At 38.6% G+C, this 26,297-nt stretch overlaps 1 protein-coding gene across 1 annotated transcript in view; it reads right to left on the bottom strand.

The window, feature by feature from the left end:
* PFDN1 (prefoldin subunit 1) overlaps positions 1-26,297 on the bottom strand; it is a 67,281-nt gene that overhangs the window by 26,136 nt on the left and 14,848 nt on the right. Inside the window, exon 3 of the mRNA XM_082725461.1 lies at positions 9,627-9,711. Within this exon, the coding sequence (XP_082581587.1) occupies positions 9,627-9,711 (85 nt within the window). The remainder of the gene's footprint in view (positions 1-9,626; positions 9,712-26,297) is intronic.

The raw sequence follows: 26,297 nt of genomic DNA, 5'->3' as shown, positions 1-26,297 counted from the left end.
AGAAAAGAGTGGGAGAGCCTGATGCATGTCAATTTGTATTAAGCTCTATGTATTTTAAGGTGTTTTTTTTTAAGATTTTATTTATTTATTAGACAGACAGAGATCACAAGTAGGGAGACAGGCACGCAGAGAGAGAGGGGGGAAGCAGGTTTCCCCGCTGAGCAGAGAGCCTGATCCAAGAATCCTGGGATCATGACCTGAGCAGAAAGCAGAGGCTTTAACCCAATGAGCCACCCAGGCGCCCCTTTTTTTATTTTAAATGCTATATTTCACTACAAAATAAATGACTAATTTCTTAATGGATTCTAAATTTTGAGCTATGCCAGCACTAAGTATAATTCTTGTTTAATGTGTTTTTTAAAATCCCATCACTGGGGGCGCCTGGGTGGCTCAGTGGATTAAGCCACTGCCTTCGGCTCAGGTCATGATCTCAGGGTCCTGGGATCGAGTCCCGCATCGGGCTCTCTGCTCAGCGGGAGCCTGCTTCCCTCTCTCTCTCTGCCTGCCTCTCAGCCTACTTGTGATCTCTCTCTCTCTCTCTCTCTCTCTCTCTCTGTCAAATAAATAAACAAATAAATAAATATCTTTAAAATTAAAAAAAAAAAAATCCCATCACTGGCTCTTCTCTCACCTGTCCTTCTCTCGAAACATCACAGAATCACTGTCTATCATGTAATAATGTCCATCTGACATCACCTCCAAAGAGGGGTTCCCATAGTTTCCACAGTGGTGCCACCTTAAAAATGAAGTACTCAGGGCAAAACATGGACATCCAGCCAAGTGCCTACCAGTTACCACCCATGCTATGGAAAAAATGATCTTCAATAGGCAGAGTAAAACTTCCTCAATCATGGGAACTCCTCCAAAACATTTTCTCATCAGAGTCTCAAAACTCAGCCAACTGCAGAATGTCACAAGCACCTCCTACCAGTTGCCCTGCCACTATTCTTCCTCCTTGTTTCAGGAACCACTATCTGACCAAAATTGTCGTTTTTTTGTGCAAGAGTTGGGACTTTTACAGTTTTTTAGATTTTATTTACAGCATGAGCTACAGAGCTATTTCACAACCCTGAGATTATAATATTTTGCGTCAGAAGCGGCATTATGCAGGCCAGAGTGTCCTGGGTTTCCTTACTCTTATTTTTATTATGTCACTGCTAAGTTAACCAGGGTAGTGGAAGGTGTGGTGACCACGTCAAAGATAAAGGAGAGAAAGTGGCCACCCAGTACACGTGGGTGTCTAAAAGCTAATGAGGACTTTAGACTAAATGCAGATGAGGCTCAAGCAATAATTGCCCCTCACCTGGAACAAGGGAGCAAACCTAAGCATGAACCTGGTTTTCAAAATGCGCTCAAACACATCACTGAAAGCTTACAGTTATCTCAAGGATTCCAAAACGTTGAGATCATAAGGCAAGAGGGTCAGAAATTGAGCTCTAGGCTCATCTGAAAGCTGAATCCAATTTTTTTTTTAAAGCAAAAAAACTCCATAAATTATACCCTTTTTACTTCAAAAAAAGTGAGCAAAAAATACAGGAAGTATTTTTTTTTCACTCTTTAGAACATATTTCCTCAATAATGTTGTAACTCAACTTTAACTAAAACTGAATTTTCTCAAACAAAACAAAATAACAAAAAACAACTTCTATATTCCCACTGTAGCAATGTTGTACATTTCAAAAAGAAAATTATTTTTACAAAGACAGATGAGAGGTACCTGGCTGACTCAGTTGGTGGAGAGTGCAACTCTTGATCTTAGGCTTGTAAGTTCAAGCCCTGCATTGGGTATAAAGATAACTTAAAAGTAATTTTAAAATCTTAAAAAAAAAAAAAAACAGATAAGACTCAGAGTCATGGGGGCACCTGGGTGGCTCAGTGATTAAAGCCTCTGCCTTCAGCTCGGGTCATGGTCTCAGGGTCCTGGGATCAAGCCCCACATCAGGCTCTCTGCTTGGCGGGGAGCCTGCTTCCCCCCTCTCTCTGCCCACCTCTCTCTGTCTACTTGTGATCTCCCTCTGTCAAAGAAAAAAATAAAATATTTTTAAAAAACTCACAATTATGATTCCAAGTCCCAATTATACTCATGTCATTTAAGAAATTAAGCTTTTGTACTTTTCTAACAACATATACTGTATTATGTATCATATATACTTTCAGCTATTTTACTTAAAAATTACTAGAATTTTTTTAAAGATTTTATTTATTTATTTGACACAGAGAGACAGTGAAAGAGGGAACACAAGCAAAGAGGGAGAAGCAGGCTTCCCGCTGAGTGGGGAACCCAGGGTGGGGCTCAGTCCCAGGACTCCAGGATCATGATCTGAGCCAAAGGCAGATGCTTAACCAAATGAGCCACTCAGGTGCCCCCCCGAAAACTATCAGAATGGGTAAAAAACAGACATAAATAACATGGTTACTCTATCATACTAAAGCCATCATTTTATATTTTCTCTTAAACAGGATCAGCATCATTGGTCTATACTAATTACCATTAGGATTAAATGGTGTTTGTTCCTCCCAGAATTTGATTTATAAAGATTTACCATCTTTATAAAGGACAGATAAAAATCTAAAAAACACTATTGTACTGTGAATCTGTTAATGAAAATATTTTCTCATCAATCCCAGTAAAATGACTACGGTTCAAAGAATAACCCAACATTTGGGTAGTATTTTGTAAACACAGGAGTGTTAAGAATAAAAAGACAGAAAAGACAGTAAGACTACCTGCCCAATTAGCTAGTACTTGCCTTTACCCTTGCAGTAAGTAACATAACTCCCTATATGAAAGGAACATGAAGGCAGGGTATTAGTACCTGAAAGAGAAAGAGGAGAGAGAGAGAGCAAGCAGTGGGGAGGGACAGAGGGAGAAGCAGACTCCTCACTCAGTAGGGAGACCAACACAGGACTTGATCCCAGGACCCTGAGATCACGACCTGCGCCCAAGGCAGCCGCTTAACCAACTGAGTCACCCAGATGCCCCCAGGAAACCCTATTTGTAATTATCTCAAGTGGTGATAGTTTTTATGCTCAAATTACCATACTGTGGTATGAAACTGATAAAATCATTAGAGAGAATAAGGAAAAAGGACCTGATTTAAGACTGAGGAATCAGAAAATGCTTCCTAGAAGTAGCCCTAAACTAAGATCTTGAGTATTAATATATGGAGCCACTAATAACTACAGGAGGAGAAAGTTCCCCAGTGGAGGAAATTATTTTTTCCAAAGATCTAATAGAAACAAAGAAAGCACAGCAAGTTCTAAAAACAGAATTATTTCTGAAAGGCTGGAGTATAAAATGTAAAAGGCAGCAAAGAGGGGCACCTGGGTGGCTTAGTTGATGAAGCATTTTCCCTCAGCTCAGGTCATGATCCCAGGATCTTGGGATCTAGCCCCATATTGCTCTCCCCACTGGTCGAGAGGCTGCTTCTCTCTCTCCTCCCCACTCATGCTCTCTCACTATCTGTTTCAGTTTCTCTCAAATAAATAAAATCTTTAAAAAAGAAAGAAAAGAAAAGAAGGCAAAGGAAATGAGGGAGATGAGAGAAATAGACAGGAGTCATTTCACAAAAAGCCTTGAAGGTATGTTAACAAGTCTGAACTTTACCCAAGAACAATGATGGGTTTTACACAGGCATAACAGGACCAGATTTCCTAATATGTAACAAAGGATATTCTAGCTTAAATACATTAAAAGAATTGATGAGGGGGAAACCAGAGATGTGAAAAAGAAAAAACTAAAACAGCCAGTTAAGATGCTATTGCAGGGGTGCCTGGGTGGCTCAGTGGGTTAAGAGGCTGCCTATGTGTCAGGTCATGATCCCAGGGTCCTGGGATTGAGCTCCACGTCAGCCCCCTTGCTCAGTGGGAAGCCTGCTTCTCCCTCTCCCTCTGCCTGCTGCTCCCCCTGCTTGTGCTCTTTCTCTGTCAAATAAATAAATAAAATCTTTAACAACAATAACAAAAAGATGTGACTGCCGATGGTGGAAACAGCTGCTTTAAAGGTGGGGGTGGGGGGAGGAATTCCAGAAGGAAATACCACTTAATAGAGAAAATAGGGAAGAAATAATATTCAGAAATATAAGAATTTTCTAGAACTGGGGGGCCCAGGTGGCTCAATCGATTAAGTGTCTACCTTCTAATAAGGTCATGATCCCAATGTCCTAGCATGGAGCCCAACATGGGGCTCCCAGCTCAGTGGGGAGTCTGCTTCTCCCTCCCCCTCACCTCCTTCCCCCCAGTTCCTGTTCTGTCTCTAAGAAACACAATAAAATCTTTTAAAGAAAAAGAAAAAAAAGAATTTTCCAGAGCTGATGGAAGATCTTAATCCTCAGATTCAGGAAACCCAACTTAAACCAAGTAGGATTAAGAAAATATGGGTATGGGGTACCTGGGTGGCTCAGATGGTTAGGCATCTGCCTTTGGCTCAGGTCATAATCCCATGGTCCTGAGATAGAGCGCCGCATCTGGCTCCCTGCTTTGGCAGGGAGTCTCCTTCTCCCTCTCTCTCCCCATTGTCCCCCCTGATAGTGCTCTCTCATTCTGTCAGATTAATAAATAAAATCTTTTTAAAAAAAAAGGAAAATAAAATAATAAAAAGACTAACTCCATACTTAAACATATCCCAAAGAAACCACAAAACATGAAAGACAAAAAGAATATTAAAAGTAATCAGAGTGGGAGCACCTGGATGGCTCTGTCCGTTAGGCATCTGCCTTTGGCTTAGGTCATGGTCCCAGGGTCCTGAAATCAAACCCCACATCAGAGTCCCTGCTCAGCAAGGAGCCTGCTTCTCTCTCTCCCTACCCCCACTTGTATTCTCTCCCACTATCTCTCTCTCTCTCAAATAAATAAAATCTTAAAAAAAAAGAAAGAAAGAAGGAAAGAAAGTAACCAGAGGGGTGCCTGTGTCGATTAGCCAGTTGGGCAGCTAACTCTTGGTTTTGGCTCAGGTCACGATCTTGAGGTCCTGGGATCCAGCCCCATGTCTGGCTCCTCGCTCAGCGGGGTGTCTGAGGATACTCTCTCTTCTTCTTCCTCTACTCCATCCCCGACTCGTGTACAGGCTCTCTCAAATAAATAAATATTTTAAATAAATACATAAAAGTAACCAGAGAGGGGCACCTGGGTGGCTCAGTGGGTTAAAGCCTCTGCCTTCAGCTCAGGTCATGATCCCAGGGTCCTGGGATCGAGCCCCATGTCGGGCTCTCTGCTCAGTGGGGAGCCTGCTTCCTCCTCTCTGTCTGCCCGCCTCTCTGCCTACATGTGATCTCTATCTGTCAAATAAATAAATAAATAAAATCTTTTAAAAAAATAGAAAAGAAAAGTAACCAGAGAAAAAAGACAAAGGAACAACAATTAAGCTGACAGATGACTTCTTACCAGCAACAATAGAAGCCAGAAGTCAGTGGAATATTATATTTAAAAGACCTGAGAAATTCCCAGATATATAAAGCAAAATGAAACCTATCCTCCAAACTATGTATACAATAATAATGAGCACTTAACTACACAGAGAGTGATCACTAAACACCAGTGCCCACTAAGCTATAAAATGGAAAAACTGGTATGTATCACCATAGAGTTTTTTTTTTTTAAAGATTTTTATTTATTTATTTGACAGAGAGAGATCACAAGTAGGCAGAGAGGCAGGCAGAGAGAGAGAGAGGAGGAAGCAGGCTCCCTGCCAAGCAGAGAGCACGGTGCGGTACTCGATCCCAGGACCCTGAGATCATGACCTGAGCCGAAGGCAGTGGCTTAACCCACTGAGCCACCCAGGCGCCCTCACCATAGAGATTTGACACTTCTCTCTCAATAATTAACTGAATAATCAGAAAAAAAAAAAAAATCAGTAAGAAACACAAAGAATCTGAACACTACAATTAACAATGTATGTATGCATTAGTTCACATGTGGGCTTGTGTACATGCATACATTTCAGGCTGAGGTAACAAAACTATAAGAGTACGGCAGTGCAAAGTATAGGATTACTCAAGGGGAGAGAAGAGAGGGTGTAGTGGGAGATACTATTAAAAATACATATTAGGGCAGTATTGGAAAGTATACTAAATGCAGAGATAGGGATCATGCAATTAATTAAATACTGGGTAACCTACAACGATAAGAGAAGTAGAAAACAAGAAAGTGGAAAATATAAACTAGAAATGGAAAGATAAACTGTCAAATGATGAAAACCAGTATACACAGCATAACTCCTCTTTATTTAAAAAAAAAAAAAAAAGTACAGTGGGGCACCTGGGTGGCTCAGTGGGTTAAAGCCAATGCCGAAGGCTCAGGTCATGATCGAGCCCCACATCGGGCTCTCTGCTCAGCAGGGAGCTTGCTCCCCCCTCCCCCGTCTGCCTCTCCGCCTACTGTCAAATAAATAAAATCTAAAAAAAAAAAAAAAGTATAGGGACACCTGGGTGGCTCAATTGGTTAAGTGTCTGCCTTTGGCTCGGGTCACGATCCCAGGGATCGAGTCCTGCATTGATTGGGGTCCTTGGCTCAGTGGGGAGCCTGCTTCTCCCTCTGCCTGCCTCTCTCTCCCTCTCTCCAATAAAAATATTTTTAGAAAATAAAGTTGTTTTTAAAAAAGTATATCCATGTGTATGAATTTGTTTATAAAATAAAGTTTGGAATGATACACACCAAACTGCAGAGGTGACATCTGGGGATGTGCAGGGAAGAGGGGAAAACACCATCTTCATTTAATCATGCTGTATTTATTGGCTATTTTTCTTTTTTTTACAGTACACATTATGATGCTTTTGTCATATTAAAAAACATGTAAAATAAAAGATTAAAAAGAAAAAAACACAGTGAAATGTTCTAGCAAAGAAGATGTTTAACTGTGCAACATTTTTGTAGCTGCAATTAGCATTTCAAATAGTACCAACAAGCCAGCTAATCTATTTCTATTATCTGGCAGATTCAGGATACTCTACCAATATTTGAAAAACTCCAAAAAAAGGTAACTTGGGGAAAAAAATTTCCTGGGGTGTCTGAGAGGCTCAGTTGATTAATCATCCAAAACTTAATCTCAGCTCAGGTCTTGATGTCAGGATCGTGACTTCAAGCTTACTTTAAAAAAAAAAAAAATCCTAACATATATCAAAACTGAACAGTATGCTAAAATCATCTGTGGCAATTTTACCGTAATATTCTTTTCAATTATAGAAGTTAACACGTGCTTGCTATAATTTATCCAATGCAAAGATTATAAAAAAAAATAATTTCATGCCCATATCCCACCTAATTTCCGTAGGGTAACCAGGGTTAATGTAATACATATACGGACATATTTTTTTTTTTAAAGATTTTATTTATTTGACAGAGAGAGAGAGAGAAAGCACAAGCAGGGGGAACACCAGAGGGAGAGAAAAAAGCAGGCTCCTTCCTCAGGAGCCCAACAAGGGCCTTGATTCCAGAACCAGGATCATGACCTGAGCTGAAAGCAGATGCTTAAGAGACAGAGCCATTCAGGCGCCCTCCCACTGACATATCATTCTGAATGTTTATACAGAGCTCTTACTTTCTGTGTTTTCATAAAAAGAGAGTCATATACACAGTACTTTACATCTGGTTACTTATTCATCAGGATAATTTTTAGATGTATTTACCTACAGCTGCAAAAACAGGTTTTCATTTATCTACATGAAATAGTTTTATTTTGAGTTTTTTTTTTTTAAGATTTTATTTATTTATTTGACAGAGAGAAATTACAAGTACACTGAGAGGCAGGCAGAGAGAGAGAGAGAAGGAAGCAGGCGCCCTGCTGAGCAGAGAGCCCAATGCGGGACTCGATCCCAGGACCCTGAGATCATGACCTGAGCCGAAGGCAGCGGCTTAACCCACTGAGCCACCCAGGCGCCCCTATTTTGAGTTTTTTTAAGTTACTTTGTTTGAGGGTGCCTGGGTGGTTCAATGGGTTAAAGCCTTTGCCTTCAGGCTCCTGGGATCAAGACCCACATCGGGCTCTCTGCTCAGCAGGAAGTCTGCTTTCTCCTCTTTCTCTGCCTGCCTCTCTGCCTACTTGTGATCTCTGTCTGTCAAATAAATAAATAAAATCTTTAAAAAAAAAAAAGTTACTTTGAGAACAGTAGAAGATATAAAATTCAATCTAGAACAGTTGGGCTAACAAGAATGATAAAATAGGACACAATAACAACCTGGTCACTAAAAGTTAAGTTTTTCTTTTTTTGTCTTTTGCTTGCATGCTTAATTGTTTTGTTTTTACAAAACACCTTTCTAAGCTATAAATCTATTATCAAGTTTGTTTAAATTATGGTCAGTAGTCAAAAATAAACCTAAGTAACCTAAGACACTACACAGTCAGGCCATGCCAAGTTGGTGCCCCTAAGAAATCCCCAGGAGGATACAGGGGGTGTCTCACCAATTCCGTAGAGGGCTGAGTCAGATTCTGAACTACTGCCTCAAACAGTACTCACAAAAATTAGATAAAGTGACCTATGAAGTCATTGCAACCACCCCCATTTCAGGAAATCTTGGCCCCAAAGAAATAACAACCAGTCTTTTGCCCGGGCCAACTTTTACTATATATAGGATGGACCTTCTACTCAAGCCCAAGAAGAATATCTCATCAAAGGTCTTAATGTATATGGAAAATGTAATAAATTCCAATTATCCAAGAATTTACTAAGTTACTCTGTCATCACCTTTTTCCCTAGCAAAAAAAAAAAAACAAAGAGAGAGAGAAACTTTTTTCCTCATTGCAGAACCATCCTTCAGATAGTTATACCTATCTACTTTAGATGAATTACAATACGTAAGAGACAAACATCAAGACCCTTTAAATACTATTATCATTACCCACTCTCAAGCCAGCCCACCACAATATGTGGTGTTTAAACATATATGTGTTATCCTTTTTTTTTTTTTTAAGATTTTATTTATTTGTTTGACAGAAAGACAGCAAGAGAGGGAACACAAGCAAAGGGAGTGTGAGAGGGAGAAGCAGGCCTCCCACAGAGCAGGGAGCCCGATGCGATGTGGGGCTTAATCCCAGGATCCTGGGACCATGACCTGAGCTGAAGGCAGAAACTTAATGACTGAGCCACCCAGGTGCCCCCCACCCTTTTTTTAAAGATTTTTCTATTTTTACTGAGAGAGCAGGAGTGAGAGAGAGAACGAATGGGAGGGGCATAAGGAGACAGAAACCTAAGCACACTATGTGCTGAGGAGGGAGCGCAACGCAGGGCTCAGTCTCACCACACTGAGACCACAACCCAAGTCAAAACCAAGAGTTGGACACCCAACTTACTGAGATGCCCAGGCACCCCTGCTTTGTTTTTAAAACAGACATGTTCTTTTGAAGGCAATGGAGAAAATACATTCAGATTAACAGCATCCCATCTTCAAAACTCTCTAAATTTCCAAGAAACTATTCTGTTTTCTTCCTTCCTTCCCTCCTTTTTTCGTTCCTTTGCAGGGAGAGGGGTGGAATCTTACACAGTCATGAATATGATTGGTTTATTGTTCTAACACAATTTGAAAAAATGAAAATATTACATGACTTTGGCAGGCATATGTTTTCACTTAACATCACACAGTGAGATAATTAGCTTTTTCTTAAAATTTACTGTCAATATTCACTTAAAACTTACCTCTAATTCTTTAATTTTTTCCTCTGCTATTTTCTGTTTCTCTAATAGTTGACTGTGAATTACCTCCTTGGACTGAAGAATAAACCTACAAAACACAAAAAAGTTGAGTATTAAGCCACATGACCACCATAATCATCAAAATCAACAGCTACATACCATAAATATTAAACTAAGAAAATTAAAACAATGATCTCCTAATTCAGGACCAATAAAATGCATTGCTATGTTAATGTGACAAACTCAGGAAACCATCACAGGCTTAAGCCTTGGCTGAGAAGAGCTAAAAATTTAAAAAACAATTCTGCTTACTACTCTAAGAAGGGAATCAGACTTTAAGATTCATAAATAAATGGAAAAAATTAAAGGGATAAAAATCTATCACAGACTAAGAGAAAAGTTAAATAACAAAAATCTCCCTTTTTATTTTTTCTGTTGTCTAGATCAACCTTTATCTAGATATTTTTTAAACAATTTTTATAAGTTAGAGCTCCCCCTCCAATCTTTTTAAACTTTTTTTTGTAACAGCACTAACTCATGACCTTTTAAAGTCACAATCAAGTACTGTGTTAGGATCAATGCATTAGTGTTTATAGGAGTTCCTCAAACAAAAAGCACTGTATAAAGCCTAGTATCTTTTATTATTATTTCCAGAGTTTTATAATACCTCTGAGAAGCTCAAAATGCACAAGTGGAAAATTTCAACTTTTTCCATTTTATAGTCAGATACATTATTTACAACTGATGAGAGGAAATACGCAGAAACTTTAAAAACTAACATTGAATACGTTTTGTGAACATACGTTCATGATTTTTGCTGTAGAGAAAGGAAGAAGAACTATTTTCTATCCTCAAAAAAGTGAATGAATTATTTCCCTTCTACTGGAATCAAGTGTCCAACTAGGCTATAACACATTTCCATTAAAGGCTGAAATTAATTAGGCAGAGAGTTTCTTCACTTTTATAACTTAGAGTTTAGCAACAAAGAACTAAACTTCATTTTTTTTGTTGTTGATTTTACTGAAGTACAGTTGACAAATAATATTCTATTAGTCTCACTAATAGTCTCACGTGTACAACACAGTGATTCAATATTTGTATATACTATAAACTGATTACCACAGTAAGTCTAGTTATCATCTCTAACCATATAAAGTTAATATATTATTATTGACTGTATTCCCCATGCTGTACATTATATCCCCAAGACTGAAGTTATTTTATAACTAGAAATTTGAACCTCTTAATCCCCTTGACCAATTTTTGCATCCCAACCGCTCCCCACCCCTAAACTCTGCATCTATGAGTCTGGGTTTTGTTTTCTTTGTTCTGTATTTTTAGACTCCACTGATAGAGAAATAGCTTGGTATTTGTCTTTTTCTGACTTATTTCACTTTGACTGATACCTTTTAGCTACATCTATGTTGTCATAAATTACAATATTTCATTATTTTTTATGGCTGAGTACTATTCCTATGTGCATGTGGAGGGGGCGGGTATGTGTTTTATTGTATATTTTTTGGCCATCTGTATGTCTTCTTTGGAAAAACATCTATTCACTCTGCCCATTTTTTAACTAGATTGTTTTTTGTTGCTGTTGTTGAGTTGTATGAGTTCTTCGTAATATTTTAGAAGTTTTTAAGGCACTTTTAGTTAATTTTTGAATATGAAGTAAGATTGTGATCCAGTTTTCCCAGCACCATTTACTGAAGAGACTACCCTTTCCCTACTGTACATCCTTGTCTCCTTTGTCATAAATTGACTATATATATGCATGAGTTTACTTCTGGGCTCTCTATTCTGATTCACTGACCTGTATATCTCCCTTTAACAGAATGCCAAATAAGAAAACATTATCAAGGCAGCAATATGCAGTTTTCTCTACCAACCACAAACAACAACACAAAGCTAAACAAACAAAAAACCATCACTGTGCCTAGGGCAGGTTTTTACCAAGAGGATCTGTTATTATAGATATAAAACAAGTAAAGACAGACCACAAATGGCAACTCCAGCTTTGTCCAGACCAGTGGGAGAAAACTGTTCCTCTTCTTTATAAATACACCCTGTCATATATAATACAACCCGGTAAAGTTCTCTTTCACTCCACTAATAATCAACCTTGTTAATGTCCTTATGTGGACAGTTCACATGATTTAACTGATAACCCTGGTCTTCAGCAGTAGGCTGATCCCTTCGTTAAAATCATACTCATACAGTCACTGCCAAGATAGTGCACATTCAGGCAAAATAAGGATTACTATAGAACATTTTATGACCAAAAATTCTTACTAGCCCAAGAGACAGGTGCTGTTTCTGGTAAGACTATGATTTATTGAATATTTTTCTCAGAACTATTTAGTACAGGGGAGCCTGAGTGGCTCAGTCAGTTAAGCAGCTGCCTTCAGCTCAGGTCATGATCTCCACGTCCTGGGATCAAACCCCATGCTGGGCTCCTCACTAAGTGGGGAGTCTGCTTGTCCTGTCCCTCTGCCTCTCACATTGCTTGTGCTCTCTCTCTCTCTCTCTCTCAAAAATAAACAAAATCTTTAAAAAATCTTAAAAAAAAAAAGAATTAAGTAGTTTTTGAAGAGCAAAGTGTTTTAAACTATACTGTCTCAGTGATATGTAAAAAGTTACTATAAATCTAGGCCTAAAGTCACCAAATTATGTTATTAGATGCACAATTTTATTAACAAAGCCTTTAGCCATAGAAATAATTTTCAGAATAAAATACACATTTTTAAATAGCACTGATTGCTGGCCAGTGAGTAGTATTTTCATGTAATAGGTCATCAGACATTACCTTTATTAGTGTCTGGGAAATTTTCAAAGCTAAGATTAGAGATCAAGTCATTACTTATGTGGCCTTTAAAAATAAAATATCTGAACAGATACTAAATCCCTTGAGCAGAAAATAAAATTACTAGAAAGCAAGAACACTCAACAACAAAAATATGTTTTTCCATAGCCACACAACCCTTAGGTAGCTATAATGGATTGCGCCAACTTCAAAGGCCAGAGAGATGTCACTGAAGCTAGCCAATTTACTATAAGCCTAAGGACATCTCAATCACAAAAGTTTTAAACAAGGATGAGTACTGAGTAGACACAAATGTTTACCTCAATGAGCAATTACACTGTAAAATTTAAACAAACAAAAAAAAAAAACTTCTAGAAATTTTAGTTTAGTCCTTTATTTTTGAAAAAACACCAACCACAAATCCAATGAAGACTGGGAAGCGCCCCAAGAAACATCTGAATTTTTGGAAAAAGTCTTTAGAAACATTTTATCTATTGTTAAAAGGCACTGAATTATCAGACACTATTTTGAAAACACATAATAATGTAATAATGAGTCACATATCATAAACAAATATTAGGCACATAGTTTCTCAAAGTAGAGAATCTCACAGAGATCCTGCCTGATAGCTTATGGAAAGCCAAATGGTAGATAAAGGATTCTGCAGTTCAAAATGTGCCACAAAGGAAAAATAAACTTTCAAGAGGAAAGTTATTTTTATATGATAAATAACATGCAAAGAATGTGCTTACAATATTCAGGATTATATATTCTAGACTAGAGTCACCGCTTTATAAAAGGCCTTTACACTGGAAACCAATGCTAACTGGCCCTGCACTGTCAACTTCCAAGCCCAAGTAGCCTCCTATTTAATTTCCTAATTTATTTAGAATAATGCCACCTAAAATACACATTTTTTTTAAATACATAATTTTTATGATGGCTTTTGTGTTTGCTTCCTGAGAAATGTCAGAGGTTATGTTCTGAGCTGTCCAGCAGGTTGGTACATTACTTCTTTTTTTTTAAGATTTATTTATTTGAGAGACAGTGAGAGAGAACATGAGAGGAGAGAAGGTCAGAGGGAGAAGGAAACGCCCCATGCAGCTGGGAGCCTGATGCAGGACTCAATCCTGGGACTCTGGGATCATGACCTGAGCCTAACGCAACCGCTTAACCAACTAAGCCACCCAGGCCCCCTGACTTCCACTTTCTTACATCTCAGCAGGAATTAAGAGTGTTGTTTGCCTACCCAAAATATAACCCAAGATGAGTGACAATGTTGTCTTTTGGGTATGCTCACCTGACACAGAGTATTTAGACACAGTAATATGGTTATGATAATGTAGTTTATATGGGTGAGAAACTTTTATTTACTTTTTTTTTTTTTTTAAGATTTTATTTATTTATTTGACAAAGAGAAAAAGACAGTGAGAGAGGGAATACAAGCACAGGGGGTAGGAGAGGGAGAACCAGGCTCCCCACTGAGCAGGGAGCCCAACGAGGGCTCAATCCCAGGACCCTCAATCCCTGGGACCATGACCTGAGCCAAAGGCAGACACCCAACGACTGATTCACCCAGGCTCCCCTGGGTGAGAAACTTCTGGAGGATATCTGAAAACATACAGTATTTAGGGCATTCACAAATTAAGTGGCACAGTAAAGAATGAAAAGGGGTGCCTGGGTGGCTCAGTTGGTTAAGCGGCTGGCTGCCTTTGGCTCAGGTGGTGATTCTAGGGTCCTAGGATGGAGCCCCACATCCGACTCCCTGCTCAGCAGAGAGCCTGCTTCTCTCTCTCCCTCTGCCTGCTGCTCTGCTTACTTGTGCTCTCTCTTTGTCAAGTAAATAAATAAAATCTAAAAAAAAATAAGAATGAGTCTATCTTGGGACACCTGGGTGGCTCATTTGGTTAAGCATCTGACTCTTGATCTCAAGCTCAGGTCTTGATCTCAGAGTTTTAAGTTCAAGCCCCACGTTGGGCTCCATGCTGAGTGTGGAGCCTACTTAAAACAGAGGCACCGGTGGGTCAGTCGGTTAAGCAGCTGCCTTCAGCTTGGGTCATGATCCCAGAGTCTTGGGATCAAGCCCTACATTGGGCTCTCTGCTTGGTGGAGAGCCTACTTCTCCCTCACCCTGTACCTGCTGCTCTCCTTGCCTGTGCTATGCCTCTGTCAAATAAATAAATAAAATCCTAAATAAAGACAATACAAAATGAGTGAGTCTATCTTGCTTCTTTGCCTCATCCCACTGGTGATCCCAATTCAATTAAAAGATAAAAATATTTTTAAAATTCAACACAAGAAAAAAATGAAATATACAGTGAAATGGAATTCTTTTTTAATTTGACTAAAGATACATCAGTTATGTAGGAAGAGTGTAATCTTTACATTTTTATTCTCAGAATGTAAATAACTTTTCAAGACAAAAGCTAGGAGTTCAATTTTTTTTTTAAATAGTTAAGCATGACATAAAAAAAATTTTCATTTTTACTCAAAAAAACAAAAAGCAAAACCCAAAAACTTGGGTATCTTTTTTTAAGTGGGATATAACCAACATGTAACATTATATTAGTTTCAGGTATCAGTTCTTACTGGAATATAAGGGCTCTGCTATTTTTATTTTTTTTTAAGTAGATAACAAAAAGCAAATCAGGCAGATTGTGAACTATTTCTAAAAGTAAGACACAAAATTAAATAATTAACAACTTATAAAACTTTGGTGAGCAGTGCTAAGAGTTGCTGAAGTCTCACTAAAAGTAATCCTACAGGGGCAACTGGGTGGCTCAGTGGGTTAAGCCGCTGCCTTCAGCTCAGGTCATGATCTCAGGGTCCTGGGATCGAGTCCCACATCGGGCTCTCTGCTCAGCAGGGAGCCTGCTTCCCTCTCTCACTCTCTCTCTCTGCCTGCCTCTCTGTCTACTTGTGATCTCTCTCTGTCAAATAAATAAATAAAATCTTAAAAAATAAATAAATAAATAAAATAAAAGTAATCCTACATTTCCTAAAAATTTTTTTTAAAAAGTCTTAACTTAAAAAAAGAATCAAAGAATGTGTAACCATAACTGGCCTCCTCATGGGTTATGGTCCAAATTCGGCCTACTGTATGGTTTAAAAATCTCCAGCACAGGCTTTTATTTACAGTGTTCCTAATTAGATGGATGGCAAAGTTCAAGTAAACTTGACGATGGGTTAATAAAAATTAATCAAACTAAGAGAAAAAACTATTAAAAAAATAAACAACAAAAAAATAGGAAACAGCACGCAAGACCTAAGAAAACATATTGAGAGGTCCAACGTGTGTGATTAGAGATACAGAAGGAAAGAGTGAAGCAGAAGCACCTGAAGAAATAATGAACAAGAATTTCCTAAAACAAATTAAAGAACAAAACAAACAAACAAAAAAACCACCAAATCACAGTTCCAAGACACCTGGAGAAACCCAAGCAAAACAAAACAAAACAAAAGATGTAAACAGGTAGCATAATCAAACTACTGAAACTCAAAGATAAACAGAAAATCTTAGGGGCATCCAGAGAAATGACGGATTATGTTCAGAAAAACAAAGAGACACAACAAACTTCTCGTCACAAATTATATATGGCAGTAGACAATGGACTTACATTTTCAAAGTACTGAAAGGAAAAAGTTATTGCCCCAGAAGTACATACAAAGTGAAAATATCTTTCAAAAATGAAGGAGGGGCTCCTGAGTGGCTCAGTGGGTTAAAGCCTCTGCCTTCAGCTCAGGTCATGATCCCAGAGTCCTGGGATCAAACCCTAAGTCAGTCTCCATGGTGGGCTCAGTGGGGAGTCTGCTTGAGGATTCTTTATCGCCCTCTATCCCTCTCCCCACTCATGCACACTCTGTCTCTAAGAAATAATTTTTTTAAATACTTTTTAAAAATAAAGAAAAATTTTTTAAAAAAAGGCAGAGGCAATTTATTTTGACAAATATAGACCGTAAAAAGTGTTAAAATTAGTTCCTTAGCAGGAGTATAACAAGGCGACTTACGAAGAAATGAAAAGCACTGGAGACAGTATAAATTAAGATGAATGTAAGAGACCTTTTTTTATTGTCACTTTAAAAAGATTTTATTTATTTACTTGAGAGAAAAAGAGGGGGAGAGAGCACAAGCAGGGAGAGAGCAGAGGGAGAGGGCCAAATAGATTCCATGCTGAGCATGAGCCCAGTGTGGGGTTTGATTCCATGATTCTGAGATCACGACCTGAGCCCAAAACAAGAGTGAGATGCTCAACCAACTGAGCTACCCAGGCTCCCCTACTGTTAATCATTTTAAAAGATAGGTGACAGGGTGCCTGGGTGCCTCAGTTGGTTGAGCGACTGCCTTCGGCTCAGGTCATGATCCCGGACTTCCAGGATCAAGTCCTGCATTGGGCTCCCAGCTCCTTGGGGAGTCTGCTTCTCCCTCTGAACTTCTCTCTCATGCTCTCTCTCACTCATTGTCTCTCAAATAAATAAATAAAATCTTAAAAAAAAAAAAAAAAAAAGATAGGTGACAGCCTAATGCAGAGACTGGCAAACTATGGCTAGCAGTCCAATCCGGGCACATTTGCTTTTATAATGTCTATGGATATTCTCACAGCAAAGGCAGAGTTAAGAGAGACTGTTGTGACAGATATCATATGGCCAGCAAAGTCAAAAATATTTAGTGCCTGGCCCATTACAAAACAAACTCCTTGCCAACTCCTAAAGCAATCTATAGGGAAACCTGGGTAGCTCAGTTGGTTAAGTGTCTGCCTTTGGCTCAGGTCATGATCCCAAGGTCCTGGGATCAAGTCCCGCATTGGGCTCCTTGCTCAGTGGGGGAATCTGCTTATCCCTCTACCTGCTGCTCTCCGGATTGTGCATACTCTTGCTTTCTCTAAGAAATAAGTAAAATCTTTTAAAAAAACAAATCAACTATAACATGTAAAAGGTATCACAGTAAAAAGAAAAAAAAAAAGGAATGTGGGAAGGGATTTGAAATATATTAAAGATGAAGCAATATAATAGTACTTAAAGGTAGATTGTAATAAAAACATATTGTAAAAACAGGAAAATCACTGATTTTTTTAAACTAAAGACTCATAAGCCAAAAATGAAGATAAAATAGGACCATAAAAAAATTATCTAAAAGTGTAGTGCCTGGGTGGCACAGTTTGTTAAACATCTAACTCTTGTTTCAGCTCAGGTTATGATCTCCGGGTCATAAGATTGAGCCTCATGTTGGGCTTTGTGTTTTCTGCTCAGTGCAGAATCTGCTTGAGTTTCTCTTCCTCCTTCTCCCTCTGCTCCTCCCTGCCACACATGTTCCCTCTCTGAGATAAATAAATCTTAAATATATTTTATATATATAGAAATAAAAACTAATCAAAGAGAAAAAAAACTTAACAAAAAATAGGATACATTTATATATATATAAATACATTTAAAATATATATTTATATATAAAGTATATAAATATATACATATAAAATATATATATAACCTAAAAGGCAGGAAAAAAGGAAAAGGAATAAAGAACAAATGAAACAAAAAGAAAACAAGTAGCAGAGTGGTAGATTTCAATCCCACCACAGCAACAATTACTTGAAAAATAAATGATCTGAACACCCTAATTAAAAGGCACAAATTGAGGGGCGCCTGGGTGGCTCAGTGGGTTAAAGCCTCTGCCTTCAGCTCAGGTCACAGTCTCAGAGTCCTGGGATCGAGCCCCATATCGGGCTCTCTACTCAGCCGGGAACCTGCTTCCTCCTCTCTCTCTCTGCCTGCCTCTGCCTACTTGTGATCTCTGTCTGTCAAATAAATAAATAAAATCTTAAAAAAAAAAAAAAAAAAGGCACAAATTGGGGGCGCCTGGGTGGCTCAGTAGTTTAAGGCCTCTGCCTTGGCTCAGGTCATGATCCCAGGATCTTGGGATCAAGCCCCCTCATCGGGCTCTCTGTTCAGCAGGAAGCCTGCTTCCTCCTCTCTCACTGCCTGCTTCTCTGCCTACTTGTGATATCCATCGGTCAAATAAATAAATAAAATCTTTAAAAAAAAAAAAAAGGCACAAATTGTCAGACTGGATTAAATATCATGACCCAGCTACACAATCACCAATAAATCTACCTAAAAAAAAAACACATATATAGGTTAAAAGTAAAAGCATGATCACACCCACTGGGATGTAAATAATGAAGAAAATAACAAATGTTGGATAGGATATAGAGAAAATGGAACCCTCATACATTACTGGTGGATATGTAAAATAGCATAGCTGCTATGGAAAACATTGTGGCAGTTCCTCAAAATGTTAAACATAGAGTTAATTATGACACAGCTATTTAACTTCTAGGAATATAGCCAAGAGAAATGAACACACACTCACAAATATTCAAAGCAGATTATTCATGATAGTCAAAAAGTGGGAACAACTAAACTGTCCCCATCAACTGATGAGTGGATAAATACAAAGTGGTACAGTCCTACAATGGTATATTTCTCAGCAATGAAAAGGAATAAAGTACTGACTGATACATACTACAACATGGATTAACCTTTAAAACATAATGCTGAGGGGTACCTGGCTGGCTCAGTCAGAAGAGCATGTGACTCTTGATTTCAGGTTCATGAGTTCAAGCCCCATACTGGGTGATCAAGATGAAATAAGGAATACTTAAAATAAAATAACACAAATAAAATATGTTGAGAAGGCAAACACAATCATATTATACATATATATGTATATATTATAAAATGGTACAGCCACTTTGGAAGAGAGTTGGCAGGTTTCTTTTTTTTTTTTTTTTTAAGATTGTATTTATTTATTTGGCACAGAGACAGAGAGAGAGAGATCACAAGTAGGCAGAGAGGCAGGCAGAGAGAGAACGGAAGAGGAAACAGGCTCCCCGCTGAGCAGAGAGCCCGATGCGGGACTCGATCCCAGAACCCTGGGATCAGGACCTGAGCTAAAGGCAGAGGCTTAACCCACTGAGCCACCCAGGTGCCCGGCAGGTTTCTTATAAACTTAGGCAATCACTCACCATTGAACCCAGCAATCCCATTCCTAAATTTATATCTGAGAAAAATAAAAACATATGTCTGCAAAAACAAAACTGTACACAAATATTTATGACTACTGTATTCATAAGTGCCCCAAACTGGAAACTCAAATGTCCATCAACAGGTGAACAGAGAAAATGTGGTGCAGCCATACAACAAAATGCTATTCAGCAATAAAAAGAACAAACTACTGATACACACCTAAGAACATCAAGATCTCAAAATTACACCAAGTCAAAGGCAACAGACACAAACAGTTATATACCGTATGCTTCCATTTACAGGACATTCTAAAAAGGGAAAATAAGTGAAAAAATAAACCAATAGTTAATAGGGAGTAACAGTAAAAAGAGAAGAATGACTAAGAAATGTTTTGAGGAGATGTAAATATTTAAAACCAGACTGTGGTATTAATTACACAACCATATAGGTTTGTCAAAAGATAAGAGAACTGTATGACTAAAAAGGGGAAGTCTGGGGGACCTAGATGGCTCAGGTGATTAAGCATCGACTCTTGGTTTCAGCTCAGATCATGATCTCAAGATTTGTGGGATCTAAACATGCGTCAGTCTCTGTGCTCAGTGCAGAGTTTGCTTGAGTTTCTCTCTCCCTCTGCCCCTCCACACTGCCGCTCCAAAATGAATAACTAAATCTTTAAAAAAAAAAAAAATCAGGAAACGGTTTTATTTGTAACAAAATGGAAATAGGTTAACCCTAGAATGACATTAACATACATACACTTAAGAGTTTCAAAGTGACTAAAGAGCATCCATTTTTTAAAATTACGAAATAAAATCAGATACTTATCAAGAATAACTGAACAGAGACGCCTGGGTGGCTCAGTTGGTTAAGCAGCTGCCTTCGGCTCAGGTCATGATCCCAGCGTCCTGGGATCGAGTCCCACATCGGGCTCCTTGCTTGGCAGGGAGCCTGCTTCTCCCTCTGCCTCTGCCTGCCACTCTGTCTGCCTATGCTTGCTCTCGCTTCTCTCTCTATGACAAATAAATAAATAAAATCTTTAAAAAAAAAAAAAAAGAATAACTGAACAAAAAGAACAAATTGTGGAAGTTAAGGAACTAGGCGTGCCTGGGTGGCTCAGTTAATTAAGTAGCTGCTTTCAGCTCAGATGATGATTTCACTGTCGGGGATCAAGCCTCCTGTTGAGCTCCCTGCTCAGCAGGGAAATCCGCTTCTCCCTCTCCTTTTGCCCCTCCCTCCACTAGTACTTTCTCGCTCTCTCTCAAATAAAGAAAATCTTTTTTAAAAAGAACTAAAAAAATAATTACAAGTATAATAATTAGTTAAGGGATACACAAGATCAAAAGATGGAAAATGGATGTGGATGGAACTAGAGGGTACTACGTTAAGCAAAAAAAGTCAATCAGAGAAAGACAATTATATTATTTCGAGCATATGTGAAATTTAAGAAAAAAAAAAAAACAGAGGCTCATAGGGGAACGGAGAGGAGAAATAAAATAAGATGAAATCATGGGGCGCCTGCGTGGCTCAGTGAGTTAAAGCCTCTGCCTTCGGCTCAGGTCATGATCCCAGGGTCCTGGGATTGAGCCCCACATTGGGCTCTCTGCTCAGCAGGGAGCCTGCTTCCTCCTCTCTCTCTGCCTGCCTCTCTACCTACTTGTGATCTCTGTCTGTCAAATAAATAAATAAAATCTTTATTAAAAAAAAAGAGAGGAAATCAGAGAGGGAGACAAACCATAAGAAACTCTTAACTATAGGAAATAAACTGAGGGATGCTGGAGAGGAGGGGAGTAGTGGGGCAGACTGGGGTAACTGGGTGATGGGCATTAAGGACATGTGATATAATGAGCACCGACTTTACAGACAACTGATGAATCACTGAACTCTACCTCTGAAACTAATACTATATGTATTTAACTATATGTAATTAGTTAAATTCAAATAAAAGTTTTTTTAAAATATGTAAACTATTACCATATGATTTCCAATCATACGTGGAATTTAAGATACACAATAAATGAGCAAAGGAAAAAAAGAGACAAACCAAGAAAAGACTTAACTATAGAGAACAAGGTGAGAGCTGGGGCATGGTGGAGGGGGTGTGGAGGGAGAAGGTCTCAAACAGATGATGGGGATTAAGGAGACACTTGTCATGATGAGCACTGCGTGATAATGTAGGGAATTGTTGAACCACTATTTTGTATACATAAAACTAATGTAACACTGTATCTTAACTATACTGGAATTACAATCTAAAAATAAGCAAATACTCCTATATTTTTTAAAAAGATGTAAAATGTGAAGTCAAACATAAAACGTGATGGGACAGGATTAACAATGTTAAGCTTTACAACAGGGTCAAACTTAAGTTGTTATCAACTTAAAAGACATCATTTTAGACATGTCATTGTATGTAAGCCTCATAGTAACCACAAAGCAAAAATCTCTTGTAAATTCACAAAAAATAAAGAGAAAAAAAAATATAAGCATACCACTAAAAAACTCATCAAACCACACAGGAAAAGATCAAGAGAAGCAAGGAACTAAGAAGAACCATAAAAACATCCAGAGAGCAATTAAGAAAATGGTTACAGGCACAAATCTATCAACAATTACTTTAAATGTTAGTGGGCTAAATTCTCAAGTCAAAAAACAGCATGAATTAATAAATAACACACATGACTCATCCACCTACTGCCTACAAGATACTCCCTTTAGATGTGAAGACATATGCAAACTTTAAGTGAAAGGATAGAGAAAGATACTCAATGCAAATAGAAACCACAAGAAAGCTATACCTGTATCCAACAAAATAAACTTTAAAACAAAGACTGTAATAACAGACAAAATAGGGCACTACATACTGATAAAGGAGTCAATCCAATCCAATAAAGATGATATAACATTTGTAAATATTTACATGCCAACCACAGGTGCACCTAAATATAAAGCAAGGCAGGGCACCTGGCTGACTCAGTCAGAAGAGCATGCAACTCTAGTTCTCACGTTGGATATAGAGATTACTTTAAAAAATTTGTTTTAATCTTTAAAAATAAATAATTTAAGCAAATATTAATAAATCCAAAGGGAGAAACAGGCAGCAATACAATAATAGCAGGGCACTTTAATGCCCCCACTTCCATCAACGAACAGAGAATCACTAAGGAAACATCAGCCTTTGTGACACATTTAACACCGAACAGACTTAACAGATATTTACAGAACATTCCATCCCAAATCAACAGAATACACACTCTTCTCAAGTGCATATGAAACATTTCCCAAGTTAGATCATATGTTGAGCTATAAATTTTAATAAATTTGAGAACTGAAAACATATAAGCATATTTTCATGAATCTAGAAATTAATTACATGTTTAAAAAAACCCTGGAAAATTCACAAATATGTAGAGACTAAACAACATGTCAATAAGCAAGCAATGCAACAATGAAGAAATCAAAAGAGAAATTAAAAAAATACTTTGAGATAAATGAAACTGGAAAGGCAAAATAGCAAAATTTACAGGAAGAAAAATCTCAACCTAACTTTATAGCTCAAGGAACTAGGGTTAAAAAAAAAAAAAAGACAAAACAAGGCTCAGTTAGGCAAAAGGAGGAAATAACAATGTTAGAGGAGAGAGCATGAGAGTAAAAAGACAATAGAAAGATCAATGAAACTAAGAGCTGGTTCTTCGAAAAGATAAACAAAATAGACAATCCTGCAGCTAAAGTCACCAAGACAAAAAAAAAGAAAAGAAGAAGAAGAAGATGACGCAACAGCAGAAATGAAAGAAGAAATGTTAAAAATCGATAGCACAGAAACTCATGGGGTCCTGGGATCCAGTACCACATTGGGCTCCCTGCTCAGGTGGGGAGTCTGCTTCTCTCTCTCCCTCTGCCTCTCTCCACCCTCCCTCATGCACTCACGCTCACTCTAAAATAAGTAAAATATTTTTAAAAATGATACCATACTTACAGAAGGTCATAAGAGACTGAACAATTTTATAGCAACAAACTGAATAACCTAGAGGAAATGGATAAATTCCTAGAAACATACAATCTACCAAAACTGAATCATAAATATATACAAAATCTGAACAGACCAACTACTACAGAGACTGAAAGAGTCATCAAAAATCTCCCAAAGGGTTAAAGTCCAGAACCAGATGACTTCACTGATAAATTCTACCAAACATTAAAATAAGAATTATATCAACCCTTCTCAACTCAACTCTTCCAAAAAAAATAGGAGGAATCACTCTCACATTCATTTTAGGGGGCTAGCATTATCCTAATACCAAAACCAGATAAAGACAACAACAAAGAAAAGAAAATTACGGGCCGATATACTGATGAACAGAGAAACAAAAATGCCCAACAAAATCTTAGCAAACCAAATTCAACATACATTACAAGGGCGGACTGGGGAGATTTCCAGGAAAGGTGGTGGAATAGGAGAATGCTAAACTCACCTCATCCCACAGAACAACTAGATAACGCCTATATCAGCATAAATGACCCAGAAAATAACCTGAAGACTGGCAGAACAGACTCTCCACATCTAAATGTAAAGAAGGCACCACATCAAAGAATACAGGAAGGGTGGAAAGCCAAAGGGATCCCAAAGACTATCTGTGGGAGGGAGGTACTGGCAGATGCAGAAAGGGGAGATGACCAGACCCCCAAACCAGGTACCCCAGGCACAAGGGACCCACATGGAGAAGACAGATCCCCCATAACATTTGGTTTGGGAAACCAGAGGAGCCTAACAATCAGTAGGGATTAACACCTGGAATATTCATAATTAGGAAGCTCTGCTCTAGGAGAGTGCGGAGGGTACAGGCCCTGTCCTTAAAGAGACAACACAACAGGGATGTCTGGGTGGCTCAGGCAATTTAGCATCATTTCGGCCCAGGTCATGAGTTCCTGGGTTGTGGGATCAAGTCCTGCATCAGGCTTCACACTCAGGGAGGAGTCTGCTTGAAGATTTTCTCCCTCTGCTCCTCACCTCCCCCCATATACATGTGTATACACACTCTCTCTCAAACAAATAAACCTTTAAAAAAGAGAGAGAGAGAACAAGAAACATTCCTGCTGAGATAGAGCACAGAAGCAGCAGTTTGAAAAATGCCTGGGGTATGTGGGAAGATTTATTGACTAATCTCAGAGTCTGTATGGGAAGGGTTGAGATCCTTGGGAACTAAAGACCTAGCAGATACCACTTATCTTCCCCACCCTACAGCATAGATACACCTGTGGGAACCAGCACAGCACCTATACTCCCCATCTTGCTTGCTAACATCGTCCCCATCCACAGGTACCTCTGCAGTTCTGCCCCCTCCAACCTAGCAGGCCTCAGTAAGAGTTTCCCAGAAGGCTGCAGGGACACAGCACAGACCAGGCTGGCACCGTGAACCCCACTCCATGTTCTGCTGCTAACATGCTCCCTCCAATATGCCCTTGTTCAGAGCCTTCTAAAGCAGTGTCACAAACCTGTTAGTTTGCAAGCAGTCCCAAGAGGGGCCAGCACCACTTCAAAGGGACTCCTTTCCCAGGGAGAAGGGAAGATAACCCCACACACCACTACAACTACAGCACCAACTGGGGGCAGACACTGGGTCTAACTGCAGGCCCTTTCCAGCAACAAAAGGTTCTCAGGGGACAACACAGGGAGAGTACCCTGAAGTTCAGTGCTACTGCATCTCTGGCAAAAACCTGGTCTGACTCAACTCAAGCACAGAGTGGACCCAAACCGGCCCATTAACAACACAGGGGCCAAACCTTGCCCACAAGAGGCAAAAAGAACTATTAAAGATGACTAGACTGAAGGCAAACACTGATTGGACACAACAGTAAGGCACATACAACACACACAGGAATCACTCCTAAGAGCCAGGACTGCTGAAAAGGGAACACTGCATTGCAGGACACTACAGAACCTATTCTTCATCAGGTCACCACTTTCAAGAACTGGAGAAATAGCTGACTTTCCGAATATACAGAAACAGACATAGAAGAGTTAGACAAAGTGAGGAGACAAGGGAGTATGCCCCAAATCAAAGAACAGGACAGTATCACAGCAAGAGAGCTAAATGAAATGGAGGTAAGTAATGTGTCTGATGGGGAATTTAAAGTAATGGTTAGAAAGATACTCCGTGGAGCAAAGAGTGGAGACACCCTCAAAAAAGAGAAAGAAAATGTAAAATTAACCAGAGATGAAGAATTCAATAACTGAAATTAAAAACAAATCAGACAGAATAAATAGTAGAATAGAGGAAGCATAAGAAGGAATCAGTGACCTGGAAGCAGAGTAATGGAAAGCAATCAAGCTGAACAGGGAAAAAAAGTAACAATAATAAATGAAGACTTTGGGAAGTCAGTGACACCATCAAGTATAATAACATTCACATTAGAGGGATCCCAGAAGGAGAAAGAGAAAAGGGAGCAGAAAATTTATTTGAAGAAATAGTTGAAAGTTTCTCCAGTCAAGAGAAGAAAACAGAAATCCAGGTCCAGAAGACACAGAGAGCCCCCCCAACAAAAGCAACCCAAGGAGGTCCACACAAGGACACAAGTAATTAAAATGGCAAAAAGTAAAAATAAATAAATAATTAAAAAATAATAAAATGAAAAAGTAGTGATGAAGAGAAAATTTTAAAATCATCAAGAAAGAACAGTTACAAACAAGGAAAAAACTGTAAGACTATCAACTGACTTTTCAGCAGAAACTTGGCATATCAGAAGGGAATGGAACGATATATTCAACACTTGACCTTAGCCAAAAGGCCGAGAAGCGATGGAACGATATATTCAAAACACTAAAAGAAAAAAAACTTGCAACCAGGTTTTTC

Source organism: Mustela nivalis (assembly GCF_964662115.1).
Source record: "Mustela nivalis genome assembly, chromosome: 3".
Classification (NCBI taxonomy): domain Eukaryota; kingdom Metazoa; phylum Chordata; class Mammalia; order Carnivora; family Mustelidae; genus Mustela; species Mustela nivalis.
Note: the sequence above shows the minus strand (reverse complement) of the source record. Positions and strands in the feature narration are given on the sequence as shown.